Source organism: Ceratosolen solmsi, unplaced genomic scaffold (assembly GCF_000503995.2).
Source record: "Ceratosolen solmsi marchali unplaced genomic scaffold, CerSol_1.0 scaffold6, whole genome shotgun sequence".
Taxonomy (NCBI): domain Eukaryota; kingdom Metazoa; phylum Arthropoda; class Insecta; order Hymenoptera; family Agaonidae; genus Ceratosolen; species Ceratosolen solmsi.
In genome coordinates this window covers 9,601,032-9,623,662 of record NW_011948414.1, presented here as the reverse complement: position 1 = coordinate 9,623,662, position 22,631 = coordinate 9,601,032, and the positions used below count along the sequence as shown (strand labels likewise).

At 23.6% G+C, this 22,631-nt stretch overlaps 1 protein-coding gene across 1 annotated transcript; it reads right to left on the bottom strand.

Moving 5' to 3' along the window:
• Nucleotides 1–1,412: 1,412 nt before the first annotated feature.
• Nucleotides 1,413–19,333, bottom strand: LOC105368011 (multidrug resistance-associated protein 4-like). Its single transcript, XM_011506895.1, has 18 exons — nucleotides 19,253–19,333; nucleotides 13,462–13,572; nucleotides 13,204–13,335; nucleotides 12,740–12,944; nucleotides 11,986–12,211; nucleotides 11,580–11,736; nucleotides 10,467–10,716; nucleotides 9,994–10,185; nucleotides 8,662–8,948; nucleotides 7,743–7,926; nucleotides 7,117–7,460; nucleotides 6,004–6,761; nucleotides 5,413–5,643; nucleotides 4,522–4,793; nucleotides 3,621–3,884; nucleotides 2,672–2,982; nucleotides 1,830–2,166; nucleotides 1,413–1,583 (listed from the first exon to the last, which is right to left on the bottom strand). The coding sequence occupies exons 1-18, from the start codon at nucleotides 19,321–19,323 to the stop codon at nucleotides 1,500–1,502; spliced, it is 4,416 nt and encodes a 1,471-aa protein (XP_011505197.1). The 5' UTR covers nucleotides 19,324–19,333; the 3' UTR covers nucleotides 1,413–1,499.
• Nucleotides 19,334–22,631: the final 3,298 nt, after the last annotated feature.

The window sequence follows — 22,631 nt, the reverse complement described above, 5'->3', positions numbered from 1 at the left end:
TCTCTACTTGTTGTTAATAAATGTAATATCTATTATTGTTTCACATTTAACATAATATCACAGTAACGATAATAGAATTCATATAATTTATATACATCCATATAATGGATATAAATTAAAGAAATTTTTTAGAATTTTAATCTGTAATATTGAAGATTGAATTTTATTAGTACATTAAATTAAGTTGTTTCCTTAATTATGATTTTTACAATATACATTGAATAATAATATTCCTACTATATAATGCATTGAACTGGTTACTAACAAAATGTTATTTAATGAAAAACCATTTTTATATTACTTTATAAACAATAGTGATTTATAATGGGTAAAAGCACCGAAATAATTTATCTTCAATTCAACTTCTATTGTTAAAAAAATAGATATTTCATAATTTTATTGAATAAGAAGGGCAAAAATATATACAAAACTTTAAATTTCGCTCTCGATAGACGGGAATGAAGATACACAAGCACGAACAAAATTGAATGAGAGAAACCTGCACCTGAAATGAACGAGATTTGAATGACTTAATCTCACGAAAGATGTAATGAATCCGTATCTCTAAATCATTTTTTTTTTTTTTTTGAAAAGTATACTAAATTGTTACGGTATAAAAAAATTTCGATAGTTTAACAAAAAATATAAAAAAAAAATCAACAAAGTATCGCATTAATATTTTCTTTATTAATATTATCCAGTTAATGTTAATATAATATTCATGAAATGCAATGGAATTTTAAATTGAATTATTAGTTCAATTAAAATGAATAAAATCTTACCTTTTTGCTTCATTAAAAAATGTTTATAAGAATAAATTTAAATATACAAAATGATTACGTGAAATAATATTTAATATATATGTAAGAATAAAGTACATAAAAGATTTGTGTGTGTGTGTTTTTTTTTATCTTTATCGTTCATTTTATATGTATTATACATAAATACAATATATTTTACATAATACAAATATATTTTTATATATTTAATAATACAAAATAATACCAAAATATTTTTTTTAAATTATAACAAATACTTTATATTAATTTCTAATAATATATTTGAAAATGATACATTAGCTTCATGACAATTGTATTTGCAATAAAGATATTTTTATTGATCTTTTAAAATAAATTTAAAAAATAATTTATTTTTACTGTGTTAATAGATATTTTAAATAACTTCAATAAATATCTGCTAAATAGTTCTATTTTGTAATTAGGAAGTATTAACTTAATTTTTATTGACATGTTAATGTAAAATATTATTATACTTATATTTTAACAATATTCTATAAATATTATGAAAATATCCAGATTACAAATTATATTTTTAGTTTAATCCAATATTCTAATCTAATATTGAGTAATTATTTTTAAAAAATTAAAATTTAACTAAATTTACGTGTAAAATCGATGATCACATTTGAAGAATTTCTATTGTAAGAAGCTACTGAATTTTATCATTTTTCTGTCTCATTCATTAAAATTTCAATGAAATTATTTTTTCACATTTTCAATTATGTTTAATTTTTCATCGGGAAGATCAATCGTTAGTTCTTCATTATCCAGCCTTGTGTATGTCTGAAAACATTAAAAAAAAATTCATTTAAAAATTTATAATTTAAACAGGAATTGTTTATAGTGTGCAGTACACGGATTATCTCGATACAATAGATCTAATTATTGCACAATAAATTCGTAAAAAATATTAAATTTTTTGCCTTACACTTCTTTCACCTCACGTCAAATGAGTACATTTTATAATATAACCAATCAGTCATTATTTCATTATGTCATTATACGAGCTTTTGTATTAATTGCACTTACCTCTTCAGAGACTTTTTTCAAATACTCTAGCATCTCATTGCCTGCTTGTCTCGCCATCCTTACCAAGTGACCGTCCGTCTTTCGCAACAACTCGTGGGGGTGATCGTATTCCACAATTTCACCATTATCGACAACCATAATCATATCATTGTCTATAACAGACTCGAGCCTGTGTGCCACCGTCAACACAGTGCAGTCTGAGAATTTGCTATGAATCGTTTCGCGAATTAGTGAATCCGTTGCTGGATCTACATTGGCTGTGGCCTCGTCAAGCACGAGTATGCGAGTCCTCTTGACGATTGCTCGAGCAAGGCAGAGCAATTGCCGTTGACCGGCACTAAAAATAAGAATTAAAGATGAGATTATCAAGAATATATCCACACTTACTTGCCTCATAATGATTATCAGTTAAACAAATATCTTACTCCTTAATAGATTTACGATAGATTGCACGAGGTTTTTATATGCGTTTTTTTTCTCATAAATATTAATAAAAGCACAGTTGAGTTATTAATACAAAATCTGAAAATTTTACGTAAAAATAGTGTGTAATCTTATAGTCCCCTTTTACATTATTAAACGACATGATTGATGAGATAAAAATTCACTTTAATCTCAATATTATTAACCTAACATTCAATTAAATTATTACAAAAAAAAAAAAAAAAAAAAATTTAATTAGTTTTTAATGCATTTTCAAACATTATATTATTAAAAATTTAAATAAATACACTTTTAATGAGAATCTTAATAGACATAATCCATTCTCTAAACTTGCTTAGGCTTACGTAAAATTAATTTCTGTATGCAAAAAATAAAAAACACTTAAAGTATATCCCGACCTTAGATTTTTACCACCGTTCCCAATAGGATGATCGAGAGGCACGAAAGCTTTATGTAATTTGATATCCTCGAGGGCCGCCCAAAGACTCGTGTCTTTAAACTCGTGGAAAGGATCAAGATTGTCGCGTAGTGTGGCCGAAAATAACATCGGCTCCTGCGGTATTATTGCAATGTGTTTGCGCAACTTGTATAGACTGACGTTCTTAATATCAATGCCATCGATAAATATGTGACCCTCGGACTGAGCGAACCGAAATAATGCAGAAATCAACGATGACTTGCCCGCTCCTGTACGTCCAACTATTCCGACCTATGAAAAAAAAAAAAAAAAAAAAAAAAAAAAAAAAAAAAATATTGAAATCAACAACTTATTTTATTAATTACATATTACTCGTGAAAGAAAAATTATTTTCTTATCCATTATCAAGATTTTATTTTATTTTTTATATTTGATACAGTCACGACCGGTATACATATTAGATATTATATTAACTAAAAAATATATGATGCATATATGAATGTATAAACAAATCTGTTGTCACATTACATTAATCATACAATAGATACTAATTTACGTTGATATTTGCGCCTATTGTAACGAGGAATAGAATACGATAGCCTTGAAATTCCAAGACAAGGTGGAAAATAATATAACCACCTATCTTGATAATTACGGCAAATTATATTCTCTGACATTTAAAAAATTCATCGTAAACCTTTTCATCGATTTTCAACTATTATTACATTCTGCATAAGGTAAGTATTGATTACGTAATTAAATTATTATGTTCAATCAAGGTATTATAGATTTTTGTAAGTATTTCAGTTAATTTCTATTGCATTAAGATACCATATATTTAAATGTAATTAGGATATAATAGATATTATATCTTTATTAGGTTTTGTATCTATTTATGGTGAATATTGAAAGTGCTTTGCTTTTCTTACCTTCGAGCCGGGTTTAATGACAAGATTTACATTTTTAAGGACGGGCTCCAGATCCTCAGCATAGCGCAAATAAAATTGTTTAAATTCAATTTTCCCTTCTTTTGGCCAATCACTTGGCAGTTTATCTTTAACGCTCAACACCTCATTATTGCCCTCCTCTTCCAATCGAGTAAATTGTAATATTCGCTCAACACTCGTCATCTGTGTCATCGTTTCGGCTGTTTGTCTAATACCTCGTTGCAGCATCCCACACAGCATCAAAGTCTTTAAAAAATATATTGAATTACATAAGACGTATTATAACATTTGGGTATAATTTTCACATAATCTTAATTATTAGCAAAAATAAATAATAAGTTTTATTTCACATAGGACATTAGATTAAAAACATTTGTCAATTTTTTAATTTTACTGAAGCTCTCGATTGCTTAATATACTCGAAATTAAAATATCTAATCGAGTAAAACTTTTGTATCATTCATTATGCTATAATTTTCTTTAAAATTTTATTATTTTCTTTTATTACAAATAATTCCTATCTTTCTTTTAAAAGGGTAGCAGAAATAAAAAATGTGACTTTTAAATTTAAAGAAGTAAAAAGAATCTGCAAAGATAAATCGCATGAAAAGTAAATCGCATGTAGTAAAATTTCAATTCTTATTACTAATTAAGATTAATACACTCGTAGTAGACTCGTTCAACAATAATTTATAAATTACAAAATAAAATAATTATAAAACTTTATATTAATTCATATCGGAGCAAACGGTAAAAACTTATTGTTTTATATTAAAAATTTTCACTTAAGCTCTTACGAATTTCTTATACACGAAGAAATGAACTAGTACTGTACTAGTATAGAAAACATCCACAAAGTTAAAATAATATTAGAGATGTGTACCTGAGTAATGGCCAGTCCAACGTTACCGGCGAAAGTATTCGATTCATCAGTAAGTAAACATCCAAATGTGATAAAGCCAACGAGAAAAACTGAGATGATATCGAGCCAAAGTCCAAAGGCCGAGGCCACGGCAATTCCAAGGAAGTGAGCTCGTGTATGCGCATCTTGATGGGCATCAAAGCGCCGACAGACAATTGACTGACTACGACCTGAGCGAATTGTCACCAGACCATCCAAGGAAGCAGTAACGTATGATAAAACTGGGCTTTTCGCTGTTATTTATTGTCATTATATTATTAAAAATGATCCACCTCCCTCATCATCAATTTGCCTTAAAATTGATTAATACTCTCTTGAAATTGTCTTTAAAATTCATTTTTTTCCTGACAAATGTAAATTACATTTTTTGCTAACAATAAACGTTCTTTAACAAAGGATATATAAAAGATTCGTAAAAAATATTGCAATCGATTTTTAAATATATTTTCTAGATAATAAACGAAATATCCTTTTAATATTCAATTTCAAACCAAAGACCATTCAAATTCACTGCAAAACTATTTTATTTCATTTTTTATTATCTTTAAAATATTTGTTTACATTAACAAAAACAAAGATATTGTTTATGGTAGGAAATTTTAACAAATAGTTTAAAACTCTTTCCTAAATAATACCCATCAATAATATATTATAAAAAATCTGTAATTACTTGTTAAATTATTTCAATTAAAAAAACATATCATCTTAAAATATCTCGATAGTATAATTCTTTTTTATTCTATTTCAAATACTATTTTAAATTAAACATCTATTCAAATACTTTTTTAAAAATAATATTACAGTTTTAAATAGATAATTAAATGTTAATGTCTATTAAAAGTACTATTTTACCTGCACCCTCCAATCGTTTGATGCTGCATGCAGTGAATACGTACAAATTTCTAATTTTCCAATATAAGAAACCAGTTATAATAATTGACAGAAGAAACCACCAATTAATAATAGTGACTTGTACTATAATTCCCATGATGATAGAAAATATTTCAATTGATTCATACATCGTGATAGGTAAAATTTCGTCCATTGCACCAGTATCTTTCGAGAAACGATTAAGAATTTGTCCTGTAACAAAGCTAAGCACATATATACTAAAACACACTTAATGCTAGTAGTCTCAACAGTTATTATTGAAAGCGAAAAAAAAATCTATTTCTTATAAATATCTATTTTTTATGAAATTGAAAAAAATTATAATTGTCAACGTGCGCCTCTCTCTCTCTCTCTCTCTCTCTCTCTCTCTCTCTCTCTCTCTCTGTGCGTACGTGCGCGCGCGAGATAATATAAAAAAAGAAAAACTACTATTTCTCAAAAGTATTTTCTCAACTTTTATTTTGAATTATATTCTGCGTATAAATTTTATTTTGTTCTATAATATTAATTTTATTATCTTATTTAAAAAGAATCTTAGATCAGTTATCTTACCAGAAGTTTGCTTATTGAAGAATTGCATAGATGTTCGTAGAATGCAAGAAAACATTTTATTATGAATATTAGTACTAGCATTCATGCAACTTTTGTAGAATAATAAGCATTTAATTATTACTGTAACAACACATCCTAAAAGTATGCAACCGTATATTGTTAAAGCAATGTTCACATCTGAATAACTTGGAGCTTCTATGTTTTCAGTACTAAATAATGATGAATTTGACGATTGATCTAATATTATATTTGAAATTGTATTTTCTGTTGTATTAGAGGAAAAAATATCCATTAAACTTTGTGTTGAATTTAATATTAAATCATGTGATCCATTTATTAATAAACTGTCTGTAGGACTCGATATATAATGTCTACTTATTTCTGATAATATACTTTCAGTTTTATCTGATGATATATCTTCAGTTGCACTCAATAACGAAGTTTGTTTATTTACCGATGAACTTGCCATTGCATTTGGTAACAATGTTTCAGTTACATTTAATAATATATCTGGCACTTTATGTGATAACAAATCAGAAGAATTTAACAATGCGTTTCTCTTTACTCTTGATAACGTATTTTGTGTTGTAGTTGAAAATAAACTTGACATCGTACTGAATAAAACAGTTTTGTTTAGATTTGTCGATGTAGTAGTTGAATTTGTCAAAGAATTTTCGGTAGAATTTATTGTTACGTTAGACGTTAGTTTTAATTTTTCCTGTTTTATAGAATTTAAGCGAAATTCTTCTCTGCTTGTCCTAATTTTAAAGAATATTGTTTCTTTTTTATTTAAATAAATTAATGTTTCTTTAATATTTTCACGATATTCATAAAAGTAAAAATATTTATTATTTTATAAATAAGAATAATTTTATATAATTATAATAATGACGTAGTTTTAATATTTGTATTTAAAATTTGTATTGTAAAGATAATATTGAAAAAATTTAAAAAAAAAAAAGTATCATATTTAAATAAAAACAAAAAAATATAAATATATCCTTTTAACTTTTATTTCGTTAAAAATATTCATATGAATCTAACAATTATACAATCTCTTTAAAACATATGTTGCTCTAAAATATTAATAAGTATAAGTAAAATAAATCTTACCAATATGCTAACCAATAATCTGAACAACTTCTAATGACCTGTGCTAAAATAAAAAATAAAATTGTTGTCACGAGAAGGAAACTAGAGTTTGCAGATCGAAAATATCTTAATAGTATAGACGTTTTCATTTTTCCCTTTGCAATGAGTTCTTCTGTCTCTTGAGGCTCTTTATCTGTTGGCTCATAATTTCCAATTGATTTTAATAAGATACCGTCATGGTAATTTTTTTTCTTAATTTCTTTCATTTCTATTGGTACATTAATTTCATTTTCAACAGGAACATTTAAAAAATATAATTGTTTTTTAGATAAATCTGCAAATTTTCCTTGAAACTCTAGTTTTCCCTATAAAATGATGAATTTATAATGAAAAGTATTTTGATATATAAATACAAAAAATTTTAGCTGTGTATGTTTGACTATATGCGAAAGAAATCTATCCTATCATCTGGCCATTTTAGTTAATAAGATAAAAACATTTTATAGGCAGTATAAATGTATGTATCTGACTGAAATAACATGATTTTTTAAAAATCATAAAAATGTTTCGGACAAAAAATTGAGAAATGAAATGTATATAACATTGTATGTACAACAGCACTTTCAATATAACGTATAAAGACTTACATTGTTTAATAAAAAAATTGTATCAGTCTCCTTTAAAAGCTGAATTCGATGTGTCACGAATATTCTAGTTTTATCTTTCAGATATCCGTTAATACAGTCATTCAATAGATATTTACAAACATTAGTATCTACCGAGGAAAACGGATCATCGAGTATATAAATGTCGGCATCTCTGTAAACAGCTCTGTAAGAAACACAAAATGACAATTACAACATTGAGTAATAATTATTTCTTATTTCACTCTATACGTATCTTAATATGTGTATACATAATTTTACATATATATTCTTAATTATTGTATTAAAATAATGTTTAAACTTTACTGTTAATTTCATTTATCGGCCATCGGCCAATAGTGAAAATGCGTAAATCAGCCTATTTTCGGACGGATTTTGGTATCGATTATAACACTAATTATAATAAGATTTTTCTACATTTTAAATCTAAATTTATTAACTTATTGTCGTACAAATATTATTAAATTTATAGAGTTTTAAAGAAACCACATTTATACTAATTTAAAAGGATAATGAGAAATATCATTTGTAAATCTATATAATATTTTGAAAAGTATCGAATAAATTTAGATTTAAAAAAGAACGTTCCGTTCGATAAATCATTGTCATATAATGAATATTATGTTGGGGAAAATAAAAATTTTTAAAATGTTTATAATTCTTAAATTAAAAATTGCGTATATTCATGCTATGTATTTGTATAAAATAATTAATAAATTAATACACAATAGCATAAGTCAGACAATAATTCTTAAAATATTTAAAAGCATAAAAATTTAAAAGCACCTATAATGCAATTTCAAATTTTATTTGTCAATTAATAATCAAATACACAAAAGCAAATTATAAGATAAAAAAAAAAAAAAAAAACAAACAAAGAATTTATAAAATAATTATCTACCTAGCCAAATTAATTCTCGCGCATTGTCCACCGCTGAGGTTCGTACCTCTTTCTCCAACTTGCGTATAATCGCTATGAGCCAGCCGTTCAAAATCTCTCTCAAGCAGACAAACGTGGACGACCTCTTGGTAACGCGTCTCGTTATATGATTGATCAAAGAGTATATTGTCGCGTATCGTACCAGGAAACAGCCAAGAACGCTGCGAGGCATAAGATATCGTACCATTAATTTTTAGTTCTCCAAACGATGGTTGCAGCTCTCCCAGTATTAATTGTAAAAGTGAGCTCTGCAACATAAAATATATTCATTGATCAGCTATTAGGAAATATTGAATATTACTGTTTCTTAAATTTCAGAGATGATGAGAAAAAATATCAGAAATATCAAAGTGTGCACTTAAGGAATCAATACAAAATATTAACTATTTGCAGCATTGATATTATTATATACCGATATTGACGACAGCGATATTATCAATACTTGACTAATATAATCATTTCTACGGTTTGATATTCAATGTTCATTAAAAATAACAACTGTTAATGCTAATATAACATTTATTCAATTTTAATGATTTAAAAAATATAATGTAATAATATATTGTAATTTTAAAAATGAATGTATTATACAAATATGATATTGTATTGTTATTTTATTACACTGTATGATTATGTTATATGGTTGAATCTTTTAAAACAAAAACATTTCGTTTTCTCTTAGCTCTCTATTGTTATCATAAATCTTAGAACTTTTATATTTCACTATTATAATATCACAGGGTTTTTGCTTGAAATAGGTATAAATAAATAATTTATTGGATAACTAAGGTGTAAATAATTACGTTTAGGATAATTGAGCAAACTTCGATATTATAGATGTAAAAAAAAACTTTCAGTAACAAAAAAATGTATCTGAAATTTATTTTACACGAGTATTATACAACTGTTTTAAAAAACATTATATCTAAAAAATTTAGATTCATACGTTATTATCATGGATGAGGGCGAATCGGTAAATTTAATATATTTTGATAAGTGCAGTAAACATTGTATGATTTAAATGATTTTTCATTTATTTCTCTCAAAACTCGACAAATACTGTAGCATTTATAATTTATATTTGCTACAACGCTGAACTACAGCCAATTATTAAAATCTTGTATGTTATATTAATAAATATTTAAAACTTATATTAAAATATGTATATAAAAACATTTAAAACATAACTTATAGTTAAAATTAGGAGTTTTGTATTACTATAATAAGATTTTAAGCCTATAAAATAATTGTTAAGTATTCGAATAATATACATATATATATACTGTATCATACCTTTCCAGAGCCAACGCAACCAATGATAGCATGCAATTTTTTTGGTGCTATATGCATTGTAATTTCATGAAGAGTATTCACAATTGAATTGTCTGTCCAGGAAGCCGTAATATTTTTTAATGTTATGCCAGCATTGTCTTCGATCGATAATAAAGGTGCTTTTATTTTAATCTCTTCGAATTTTAAAAATTTCTACAATTATAATCGAAATGTATTATTAAATTATTTATAAAAATTAAAGAAAATTGTTTAAAAATATTAAATTTCTTACAATTTCAATTAATTTATCAAATAAAATGTATTATATTTTCAAATTTTATATATTCAACCAAATACTTTTTAATAATTAAATTTATAAAAATATTATAACACATTTAGTAAATGCATTAAATTATTGTATATATAAATATTGAATACTTTATTGATTATTATTTTATCAAGCCTATAAAAAAATAATTAACAACAAAATTAACCTCAATGCGTTTGATAGAAACTCTAGCTTCTGCAGCATTAAAAATGGCTCGTGGATAATTGTAAGCCAGAAGATTTTGCAAAATTGTGAAGTATTGGACCATTGAGAAAACTCTATGAGCTGATATAACGTTGCCCATAAGAACATAAGTCATCAATGTGACATACAAACACGTACGATCGATGAAAGCATTAGAGGCAATATTTATGCCTCTTAGATAGGACATGTAAGTAATCATATTGATCTCGTTCCTATATTAGGTAATTCATCAAAATTTTTGTTATAGCTTTTTAAACATAGATACAAAAATATTATAGTTTAAATGCTTGTATACAGTTAAAAATATATTATAATCACAAATAAAAATTATATTTTGAAGAGTCAGCAGCTTTTTCGTTAAAGGATTCGATAATTATAGTGAATAATAAAAAATGGATAATTTCAATTCCTTGTTCTATTAATATTTTTAATTCTATCTTAAAAACTATCAATATATACGTATAATATATTGTGTAATATAAACATTTATTATGAATAATTTAAGCAAAAATAATAAATGCATCAAAAACAAGTTTGTTAGATAAAATGATTGATCTTACACTCTAATAGATATTTGTATATTTAAAAAATTATTAACTCATTAATTAGAGTTACATCAAATTTTACAAACATAATACTAAAATTAAGTGCAATATTTTTACGAGAATATATTTTTATTTATTGTAATTAAATCATTTTTGTGTCTATGAATAAAAAAAAAAAAAAAAAAAAAAAAAAAAAAAAAAATTATATAAATAATAATTTGACGAAATTAAAAATTATAAACATAAAATTATTAAATGAAAAAAGAAATCTTAGATAATAATAAACGTACGCTATAATATATTGAAGTACAATAATAATAAATATTGAAATTAATATTTACATAAATTTTAATTCTATATTATACAATTACCTGATACAAAATACAATAATTACGTATATGATACAAAGTTGCAAGTGCAGTTATATAATAGACGTCTGAAGGACAATTATAAAAGAAATAATAACAAAATATACAATTACATATGAGCTTCAGAAAAATCACGCATTCGCTTTATAGTATTTATCTTACCTTCTAGCGAGAGATATAAGACGTTCAAAAGGTTTTTCCCAAGTGTACATTTTAATAACATGAATTCCAGTAATTATTTCGCTCATTAGTTGAACTCTTTCATCGGTCCTCGCTGCAATTTTTCCTCGTAATCTTGATGTTATCTTACCAATGTAAACTAAAAAAATGTCCACTTATACTTTTAAGAGAAAATGTTTAAATTCAAGTGATACATTTCATTCTGCGACTTTAATTAGCAATGAGTATGAATGCTTCTATTCATATTGAACTTCAAAATTACAAAGGCTAACTAGTTAATAATTAAATTGATAACTTAATTAAATTGACATATTAATAATAGTGTTGATTGACTGAAAAAATCTAAAAGAAAAAAAAAAATCTAAAAAAAAAAATAAAGGTGGAGCACCTTGAACTGGAATAGTCTCTATGGTCATGAGTAGTACACCAGTGAGAGAAGAGAGTTGAACGTTACGCCAAATAAGATAAGCGATTAAGGCTCCTTGAAAGGGTGTGATCCAAATGTAGTGTAAGTACATAAATAATGGATCAAATCGAACGACATCGTTCGATAACAAATTTATTATTTGACCGCCCTGAGTCTCAGCCATCGATGCATTTGATAGCCGCACAATCTATACAGATAATTAATTAGCTTACACACACACACACACACACACATATATATATATATATATATATATATATATATATATATATATATATACTAACTTTTTATGTTAAAATAATAAACATATTAAATTTACCGAATTAATGAGAATAATAAATTTAATGACTAAATCCTAAAATATGATTGATTATGATTCTTAATGATAAATTGATGTAATATGAGTAGATTTTTATTAACGTATATTATTTATAACGTTGCAATTGATTTGAGTAACTATCTAAAATAATAAATAACTCAATCCTTGTACGGCAAAAGCAATTGTATTTTATTTTTAATTAGATATTTGATAAATAAGAAAAATAGGTACTTAGTTAAAATAATTAAAGTTAAATTAGTATCAAAAATAAAATAATGCAATAACTAAACGATAATTTTATAACACCGTTAATAGAATACGGTACTAAAGGAATTGAATTTAAAAAATATTTACCAACGTATACACAAGCTCCGTAAATATGCAAATTATACTTACCTTTCGATAAATAAGAGAGGAACAAGCAATTCTGAGACGCATACCGATCTCAAGAACACCCAAGTCAATGTGATGTTTCAATATACAATGTAATAGAATCAGTAGCACTAAACTGCAGGCAAACACATACGCTTCATCTCTCGTTGTCTGAGAACCAATCTCAAAATATTCGACCAACAGACCCAACATTAATGGTTGTAATACCCTAAAATTTATATATCCGTACATAGTTTAGCAATTCCACTATATTTGCTAATAGAGTTTCCTCAATATAAATATCATCTTTATTTCTCGTAATTTTATTTTATATAACTTTATATACAACACTCAATTTATATTGTTGAAAGTAAACGTTACAAAGAAGATTTATTAATGCAGCTCAAAAGCCATGGTTATAATATTTGGAATAAAACAAGATTATTAATATTAAATTATATTAAAACTAATTTTTTAGATAATCTCACCTTAAACAATTCAAGACGAACATGTGACTAGCGTAATAAAAATATGACCAGCCGAAGCTTTTCCTAATGGCATTAACCAGTTTTGGTTTTCTGTCGTTTTGACGCGCATTTTCCACTTCATTTTTCCAATTTCTATAATCATTGAAAAAAAAAAAAAAAAAAAAGTCATATTAATAATAATTTTAATAATAATAATAATTATGTCATCTTTTACTCGTTATTCGACAAATAATTATTATTTAATTGAAAGATTCTCACTTTTCCAGGCGACCACCAAGCTGATCACTGATATCGAACGGAAGTGTATCATGAAGATCGTCGTTTTTGAGATCGCGAGACTTTCCATGATAAAAAATAGGTTTCAGCCACCTAAATACAATAGTACGAGCTTCGTTAAATTGCATGGTTGTAGAAAATTCTATTATTTAAACGAATAAAATTCAAATATTCATAATTTTGTTTTATCAAACCTTTTATCTGTTATATCAATTTCTTTTATTAATTTTTTATTTTATTAGGCTTTTATTTAATTCAATGAATATCATAAAACAAGCACATTAATAATTAAGTAATAAAAGGTAAGAAAAACTTCGAAATAAGAAAAAAAATAAAATACAGACAAATTTATATTGTATATCGAATCTATTTTTTGGTTGTAATACTTATATATAAAGGAATATATTTCCGTATAAATAAAATTTACTTTTAATTTTGAAAATTGTTATATAGCCTATCATTACATTATTCAGGGATCAATGTATAAGTTTTCTTTTCTAAATATTTAATCAAATAATTTAATTGTAATTTCTTTAGTCAATCTTATATTTTATATTATATTATTAAAATGTTCATAACTTCATTTTCGAAAGTAATTTCAACATTTTATGCACAATAAAATAATTGCATTTTGGTCAAGATTTAAATATATTAATATACATTAAAATATTAAATTTTATGTTTCATTGATTAATGTATTAGAGTGCAAATTACATTTTTCATTGATCTATCCATTAATAATATGATTATCATATTTATATTTATAATATAGTATTAAATTAAATTTGTTTTTTAATTCATATGCGATTCTGTATAATCATAAATATAAAAGGCAAATAAATTGAAAAAATAACTTGAAAATAAAAGTACAATCCAATACTTAATAGTTTTTGAGTATTAAAAAAATTATAAAATGAAATCTTTTTATTTGCTTTTGGTTTACCGATTTTTTACAACTTAGCCGTACCTGTTCAATTATATAATTAAACATACATGCTACCATTTATTAAATATTATTAAATAGATTTAAACTTAATCATAAATTAATTGATTGCCCGCTGTTTAGTATTAAAAACAGTCAAAACACAAAATGTTATTAGAAAAAATGTAATTTTATAAAAGTGCTATGAAACAATCTTTTGGATATTTGCTAATATGATTTTACTTACAAATTGTTTCACTGAACATTTAATAAGTCAAAAATAATTGTTATTTTGTATTTACTTAATTTCAATGTTATCGTTCGTAGAAAAATTGTTTCATAAACTTTCTGTTTTTAAAACTGTATGATTATTCAATTATATATAGTAAAATATAAGTGGATATATATGAATATTTTTAAGTAAAAAATTACAATGAAAATCATAAACAGAACAACTTTTTAAAAACCCTAAGTTTTATATTATAGTTATAAATTTTCTTGTAACTATTTTTGAATCATTAATTTATTCAATGAAAGAGAATATTTGTTTTATAAAAACATTTACATATTGCATTATATAATTTGAGCTTATATTCTTAAAAAATGGACCAATTTAAATTCAGTTTATTGTCAAGTAAGTAAATGAATTAAATTTTTTTATAATTTTTTCCATGTTGAATATTTCTATAAAAGCAATATTTGAACAAATAATATAATGTATACTTATGTAAAAATATATATGTGTAAGCTATTATGAAAACAACAATTAATTAAAAACCCCTTTATTATGTAACTGGAAATTAAATATACATTAAATAAAATATATATTAAAATTAAGTAAAAATTAATTTGCTCTTTATAGTATTATAAAATTTCATTTAGAATAACTCAGCTCAACATCTTATAGTTAATTCTTAATTTTATCTCATAAATCTAATTGTATTGAAAATAATTTATATCAATTTTAGATAGATATTATAAATGTATATTGATAAATTTTTGTAAATAAATATCTATTTCAGTCACATTTTATTTTACATGATATCAAATTGCGTATATTTATTAATAACTAAACGTGTCTATACAAAAAGTATGTACCTTATTCGTATATTTATAATGCAATAGTAAACATGTGTATATTTCATTGAAATCTGAAATAGAATACTTTAGAGAGTAATTGATTCGGTAATTTAAAAATATAATTAAATAATAAAATATCTTTACGCTTTATTTTTTAACATAATCACTATGAAAAATTGTTGACTTAGTTTTATAATTTTTCTTATTTTCATCTTGTTGCTGAGTTGTAAGTTTTGAACATAAATTAGGATTTTAAAGATAGTTTAGTTATTTGAGAAATACAAAATTCCTTAGCTTTTATTTTTATTAAATAATATTTTTAGTTTTAAAAATTAAGTCACTTAAAATTATATTTTAAAAATAAATAAAAAATGAGATAAATTAAAAATTACTTTTTTCAATCACATAGCTAATATGTGGAACAGTGCATTATCTTATCAAAAAATACTGCGACAATCTCAATAATTTTATATCACTTCTACGAAGAAACTCGATATAATTTTTTACTTAATTTAAAATTTTTAATTATTATTCCATTTTATAAAGCAATTGTTACCTGCTTGAGCATATTTAAAAAATTCAACGACATTTGAAATGCTTCTAATAACCCTTGATTTTAGTAACTAATATATATCTTATTCAAATTAAAAAATTTATAATTGACTAATATAATCTATTTTTGGAAAATGTAAACTTTAATATTAATTTCAGTTTCTAAAAATGAAAAAAGAGAATTATTCCTTCCGAATTTCTAAGAAAATTGCTATTGTGTACCTTTATTTAAAATCCATTTATTTCAAATACATATGATTTTATATATTCATTCGTGGAAATTCTTTGAATTTCTATAATATTAAAAAATGTAACTAAATAATTAGCAGATTATATATTATATTGTAATATATAGAAATAAGAAAAATAAGAAAATCTGTTTCAAATTAATTGTTGAATATTGTTTAACTAGTAGAAAATTTTGATTCAATCATGTTCATGTCAAATAAGTTAAAATACATAAGTTTGTGTAGTAGTATTAAAAAATATATTAAAATTACGTATGTATTTATTCACTGTTTATAAGATATCGTAGCGTACAACGAAACAAATTAAAATTTTAACAAAGTTGAAAAAAAAAATTTCGTTTGATTTTAATATTTTTCATTTTTAATATTTACTTAAATTATAAAATTTCAATAAAAGTGCAATAGAAATGTATATATATTTATTTAATAACATAGCAGAAAATATATAAAACTGAGGAACTAAAGTCATAAAAAATTATATAATAGCGTTATCTCTTACATTTACTATATCAATAACAGAAAATGAAAATTCATCGATAAAAGTGAAAGATAATTTTATTTTTATTCGTGTACAGAGTTAAGTATATTAAATTGAAATATAATACTTAGTCTAAATTTCAGATAAGAGATGATCTTATTTATGATTTATATAAAAATTCGAAATATTGCACTATTAAAACATGAAGTTATCAATCACTGTTTTTGGAAAATGAAAGTAACATTTATGTTTCATTATACGAGTTAATTCATTAGCTTTCGTCTAAGATATAAAATCACTGAATTGTCGAAAAAATTAAGGAATTATAGATGAATTAACGTAAGATTAAACAATGAAAGCTTAATTAATTTTGCTTTTGTACATAATTTTTTAATTACAATAATCAAATATATATAACCTAAGCGAAAAGTTATGCTTAATTATGTATGCTTAATTTTTATTAATAACTAATAAGGTGAAAATAAGAGAATGTAATTTAAAAACAAAATTCATAACTTTTTTAAAAAAATATGGTTTTTTAACATATTCTGAATTATTTATTGATATTTAATTATTGTGAATTTTTATAAATATTGAAAGAAAATTAATTTCTTTTCTACTTCTTTCCTTAGAAAAATTCAAATAAACTAAATAGAATAAATTTATGTTAATTTGTGTAAATTATTTTAAAAATAAAACTTTTTGACAAAATTGATGCTATTATTATTAACTCAATTATCACACACCAAATTATATGTTTTTAAATTAAAACTTACTCTGACATATCTTTGATTTTTATATTAAAATTTCAATACAATTTTTCATAGGAAATTTCTAATGGAGAAAGTCAATAATTAATGTAGCAATGAGTTAATAGCCTAAAATTGTTTCAATTGTAATACGTGAGATAATAAATTCTAATTGAATTATAACGTAATTGCTCGTAATGAAATGACTTTAAACATTTAAAATACTTTTAAAGCTATTTATAATGCTAGAATAATTATTTTGTCAAATGTTTATTTTAATATACAAAAGTTTACGTACTTATAAAATAATAAAATAATAAAATAAAATTTAAACATGCTAATTGGACAAATTGTTATAAAAATATTCCAAAAAGGTTTATACATTTTTTAATCAATATACAAAAAAATCACAATAATTATAGCAATAAATTATATAATTGTGTCATTAATTATCTACTACCTATCATACCTAAATCTTATATATCAATAATTATATATGCAGCCAGAATTTAGAATTCTTAAAATGTTTACTTTTATCAACTTTGACATACCATTGTTTGATACCTCCATAAAATATTTATTAATTATAGTACATAGACAGTAATTTATCTTTGATATAGTATAGAGAAAAAAGTAGGATACATTACAACCACTGATGTACTGGAGTACGTTGGAAATATTCAAACTGCAATGGATGCAGATTCTTGAGTGGTCAAACAGGATATAAACATAAAACGTGTTGAAAAATAGCTCTTACAAGTATTTTGATGTGATTATAATGAACATCGGCAGTTGTGTAATTTGTGTAAAACTATCTTCTGGCTTTATTGAGTGTACCGCCTACAGTAAGAGCCTTAATAATTATGATGCAGAAGCAATATTTGTACAACAAAGTTTTTAATCAATATTTTACAAAAATCTGGTTAGTTGACAGCAAAATTATATTTCGCTTAAGGATATGTTGATTTTAATCTGCTTAATAATTCAAGTACTACCCACGCGTTATATTTTGTAACTTTCTTTTATTCGCTGTACGTATTTATAAATAATTATTTTTATGAATTCTATAATTACATTCTATGAATAAACTACGTAATTTGATAAAAATTTACTTTGATCATTTTTGGCTTATAGACTAGACTCACGTCCACGTTTATAACCTACGGTTAATACCTTACATTATGTTAAGAAGACAATATATAATTGAAATGAAATTTGTACATCCGTTTTGTTAGGAAAATGCTAAATAAAAACACTATATTAACATTAACGCGCTTGCAAATGTATACGCATGTACATTTGTTTTTTCTTGCCTAGGACAATCACTATTATTCTATTATTTTTTTAATTTCATTGCTTCGTCATTGACTCATGAATTTCATTATTGTATATCATTCCGATTAAATTTATGTTAAATTTTTCTAACAATCTTAAAAGTATTTTATGCGTATATATGATGTCCAAATAATTTTCATAAAGAAATTAAATAAACCAATATAAGAAATTAAAATTTCTATAATATGAAGAAGAAATCAAGATAAAATATTTGACAAGCTTACTATCTTGAGATATCCTTATAGACACAACGATAAGCAAGCAAAGGAATATTTAGATATTTTCTAAAATATGTTTCTATAATCATTTGTAATTATTCTAAAAGTTTTATTTGACGAAACAAAGGTTAAAATAATAAATTCAGAGCTTTGCCAAAGTGAGTCAGAAAAATAATGGAAAAATATCTTACCAAAAAAATAATTTGCTAAAGAGATTTGCCGTGAGTCTAGGACTCGGATTATCACGCACATATTGACCCATTTTTCATTAAAAAAAAAAAAATGGGGGGAGGGGGGAAATAACGATACACTAACTATACACGCACGTAGCGTTCAACAAGGCACTGTGTTATATTTTCCTGAATTTTTCTCTCTTCGGATACCTTTAATAACTATACAAATATATCGTAATTATGCGTAAACGTCTGTATAAACACTCTGAAAATCGTGTAAACAAACTCGATTGATGACAATCAAACCCAAACTTGGCGCAGTCATCGCTTAAGCATACGAATTGAAAATCAGATAAATATCAAATACGATCAACTCTCACAGGCGGTGCCAGCGGCACTAAAATTTCGTCTCTACCGTTCAGTGCTCAAACCTCAAAGTTAAGGCGTCGCGAGCCGTCGAGATTCTAAGTCAGGCAAATACAAATCGCAGAGGAAACGATACGAGCAACGCATGACTTAACTATTACGGAGAGAAAGAATAGCAGAGGGACAAGGAAAAAATATGGAGGGGAGACAGATAATACGCGAAGAAGACAAGAAGAATGACAAAACTTGCACGTCGATTTATATTTTATGCAAAAGCATAAATTTCAATGGAATTTAATCATTCATACCTTATTATAAATAACTCAAAGTGACTTGTACAAAATACCTGCAAAATTCGATGAATGCTACAAAAATCTGACGAAAAATGTTATTGTTATTGATAAAACATTAATTATACATGGCGTAAAACTTTAGTAAACAATTGTTTCGTTTCGCTACTATTAACACATATTATACTAATTCCTAAATATTAAATAAATCATTTTTGTTTTTACATGATTTCTTTTTTCTATTATTTATCATAGAATAAAAATGTCTTTTTTACTATTGTAATTGATTACATGATTTCAATATTGAGGGAGTTATTATCTCTATATGCGGTAAATATTAATTTAAATATATGTATTATTAAAACGATAAATACATGTAAATATTAATTTTTCAGTACACGCATAATACAAAGATCATATCAATGATTTACAATTTAATAATTAAAATAAAAAAACAAGTGTCTCTTATATTAAATACTTTAAGTAAATTATGTTATGGAGTTTAATAGATTGAAATAGTAGTAATTGTTTTTCTTATGAAATCACAGATACTGAATAAAATAAAAAAAAAGGATTAAATATTGTAATTAATAATTGTTAAAACATTTTTAATTTTTAAAACACAATAATTATTCGTTTACATTTAAGCATTAAGCTAATATCAGAATAATATTAAATGAATACACTCAGTCAATTAATATATATTAAAATTCTACTAATTTATCTATTTTTTAAACAGTGTTTATGTTTATATTATAATATTATAAAAAAATTATTTTTTAATTTAATATAGTAGCAATATACTTATGCATTTATATGAATATATAAATTAATAAATGATATTATAAAATGAAATAATATCACTAGAATATATAATTATAATTAATATCCAATATTTTTGTCAATTAATTAATATAATTGTTAATAAATTCTGTATATACCGAATATATTATAATACTATTAATTTTTTAAATGAAGTATTTCTTATTCAACCTTTTTTTAACTATATCTTATGATTTCAATTTTTCAATATTTCTCATGTATATTATAAAAGATTTCTTAATTTTATAGAAAAAATAATATTTTAAACGTTTAAACAGTTCTAAATTTGTAAAATATTTTAATTAGTTTTTCTTTTTCTGATTAAATTATTAGCTATTGATATTTGAGATTTGTATACTTTTTAATTAGTCATATTCTATAAATTAAACGAAGATTAGGCTAACTTATAATAATTATAACTTTAAATATAACTTTTAAAATACAAAAACTTATACTATCAGTGTATTTTTTTGAGTAACAATACAAATATATAATTTATCAAAAAGAAATTAATTTAATAATACATTAAATATCATTATTTGTTCAATCGCTTTTCTTTATTAAGTTCATTGAAATATAAATGTATTTAAAAATTCATATAGAATTTCTCATTTGAATTTACATGTATTTATTTAATATGTGACTGGTAATTTTCCTAATATTTCCTAACTACTAATAATAATTTATGCTTTTGTAATCGAATCTACAACAGATTGAAAACTCCCAGAGTAAAATGAATTTTGTAAATTTATTAATTTCTCATTTCTTTAACTATTTTTCAAAGTTTCCCGTATAATATAATAACTTAAGAAATTGCTTACAATTGTACAAATGTAAACGCAATTTTTAGTAAAGTAATTGTAATTGTATGAATATTAATTACATATTCTTCATTTGTTTGAAACAATAATATTTAAAATGTCAATAAAAATACTTGAAATTTCCATTGACAATATAACATTTAAAAGATCTCTTTTTATATTAGTATAATTTTTACATCATAATTGCTGAATAGTCCATTAATAAATAAATAAAATAAATTAATAAATATGAATAAAAATAAAATTAATAAATAGATATACTATTAACTTATAAAATTATTAACGTATCATGAAAGTTCGGCATTTTATTGTAATAAATATTTCATAAATTTATAGAATTTGTATAGATTCGTTTATTATTGATTTCTTTAAATTCTTATAAAATTGTAGATGTTAAATGCAATTTCTTGTATGTACATTATTTATATTATAGAAAATTCAAAGTAATGAAAACATATATTGATAAATTAATGGAAAGTTTGTATATCGACAACATTTTTATTATATTAACATTATTAATGATTTTTTTTTCTTCATTCATATAGTAAATAATTATACTAGCTTTTCACATAAATAGTAATAGATAATTGATTATTAATTTGTTCATGTTTTTATTAATATAAAATTAATAAAGTGATACAAACATAACGGACTTTTTATTAAAACAATGTAGAGCAAATTAAATTAAATATTTACAACAGGAGTTTTGTCTTTTACCAGTACGAAGTTGTTCAATTAATTTCTGTATGTAAGCGTCATAAAATTTAATCTTTATTTATTTTATTAATTTAATAGCGAAATAAAATACGGTTGATTAATCATATTACTTGAAGCTAAATAATAAATTTATTTTATTAAATAACGTATTAAATCTACAAGCTTATCAACCAAAGCAATATATTATTTATGCTTTCATACACAATTTTTTACTCATTATAAAAATAATTGTTAAACATTATGTGTTACTGCATTATCAATACTTTATTAATTAAGCTCGAACAGTAATTGTTATTAGTTAGCAATTTTCATGGCTAAATAATATTTGTAGGATGTAAAATTTTTTCAATATTTTGATTTAAAAATCAGAAGACTTACTAT

Excerpts from the sequence above, each read along its gene's own strand:
- LOC105368011 (XM_011506895.1), bottom strand. The coding sequence starts at position 19,323 with ATGGGTCAATATGTGCGTGATAATCCGAGTCCTAGACTCACGGCAAAT. Across the intron at positions 13,573-19,252 it reads TTTAGCAAATTATTTTTTTG|GTGGCTGAAACCTATTTTTT; the intron begins GTAAGATATTTT and ends TATTGTATTTAG. Across the intron at positions 4,794-5,412 it reads CAAACGATTGGAGGGTGCAG|CGAAAAGCCCAGTTTTATCA; the intron begins GTAAAATAGTAC and ends AATAAATAACAG.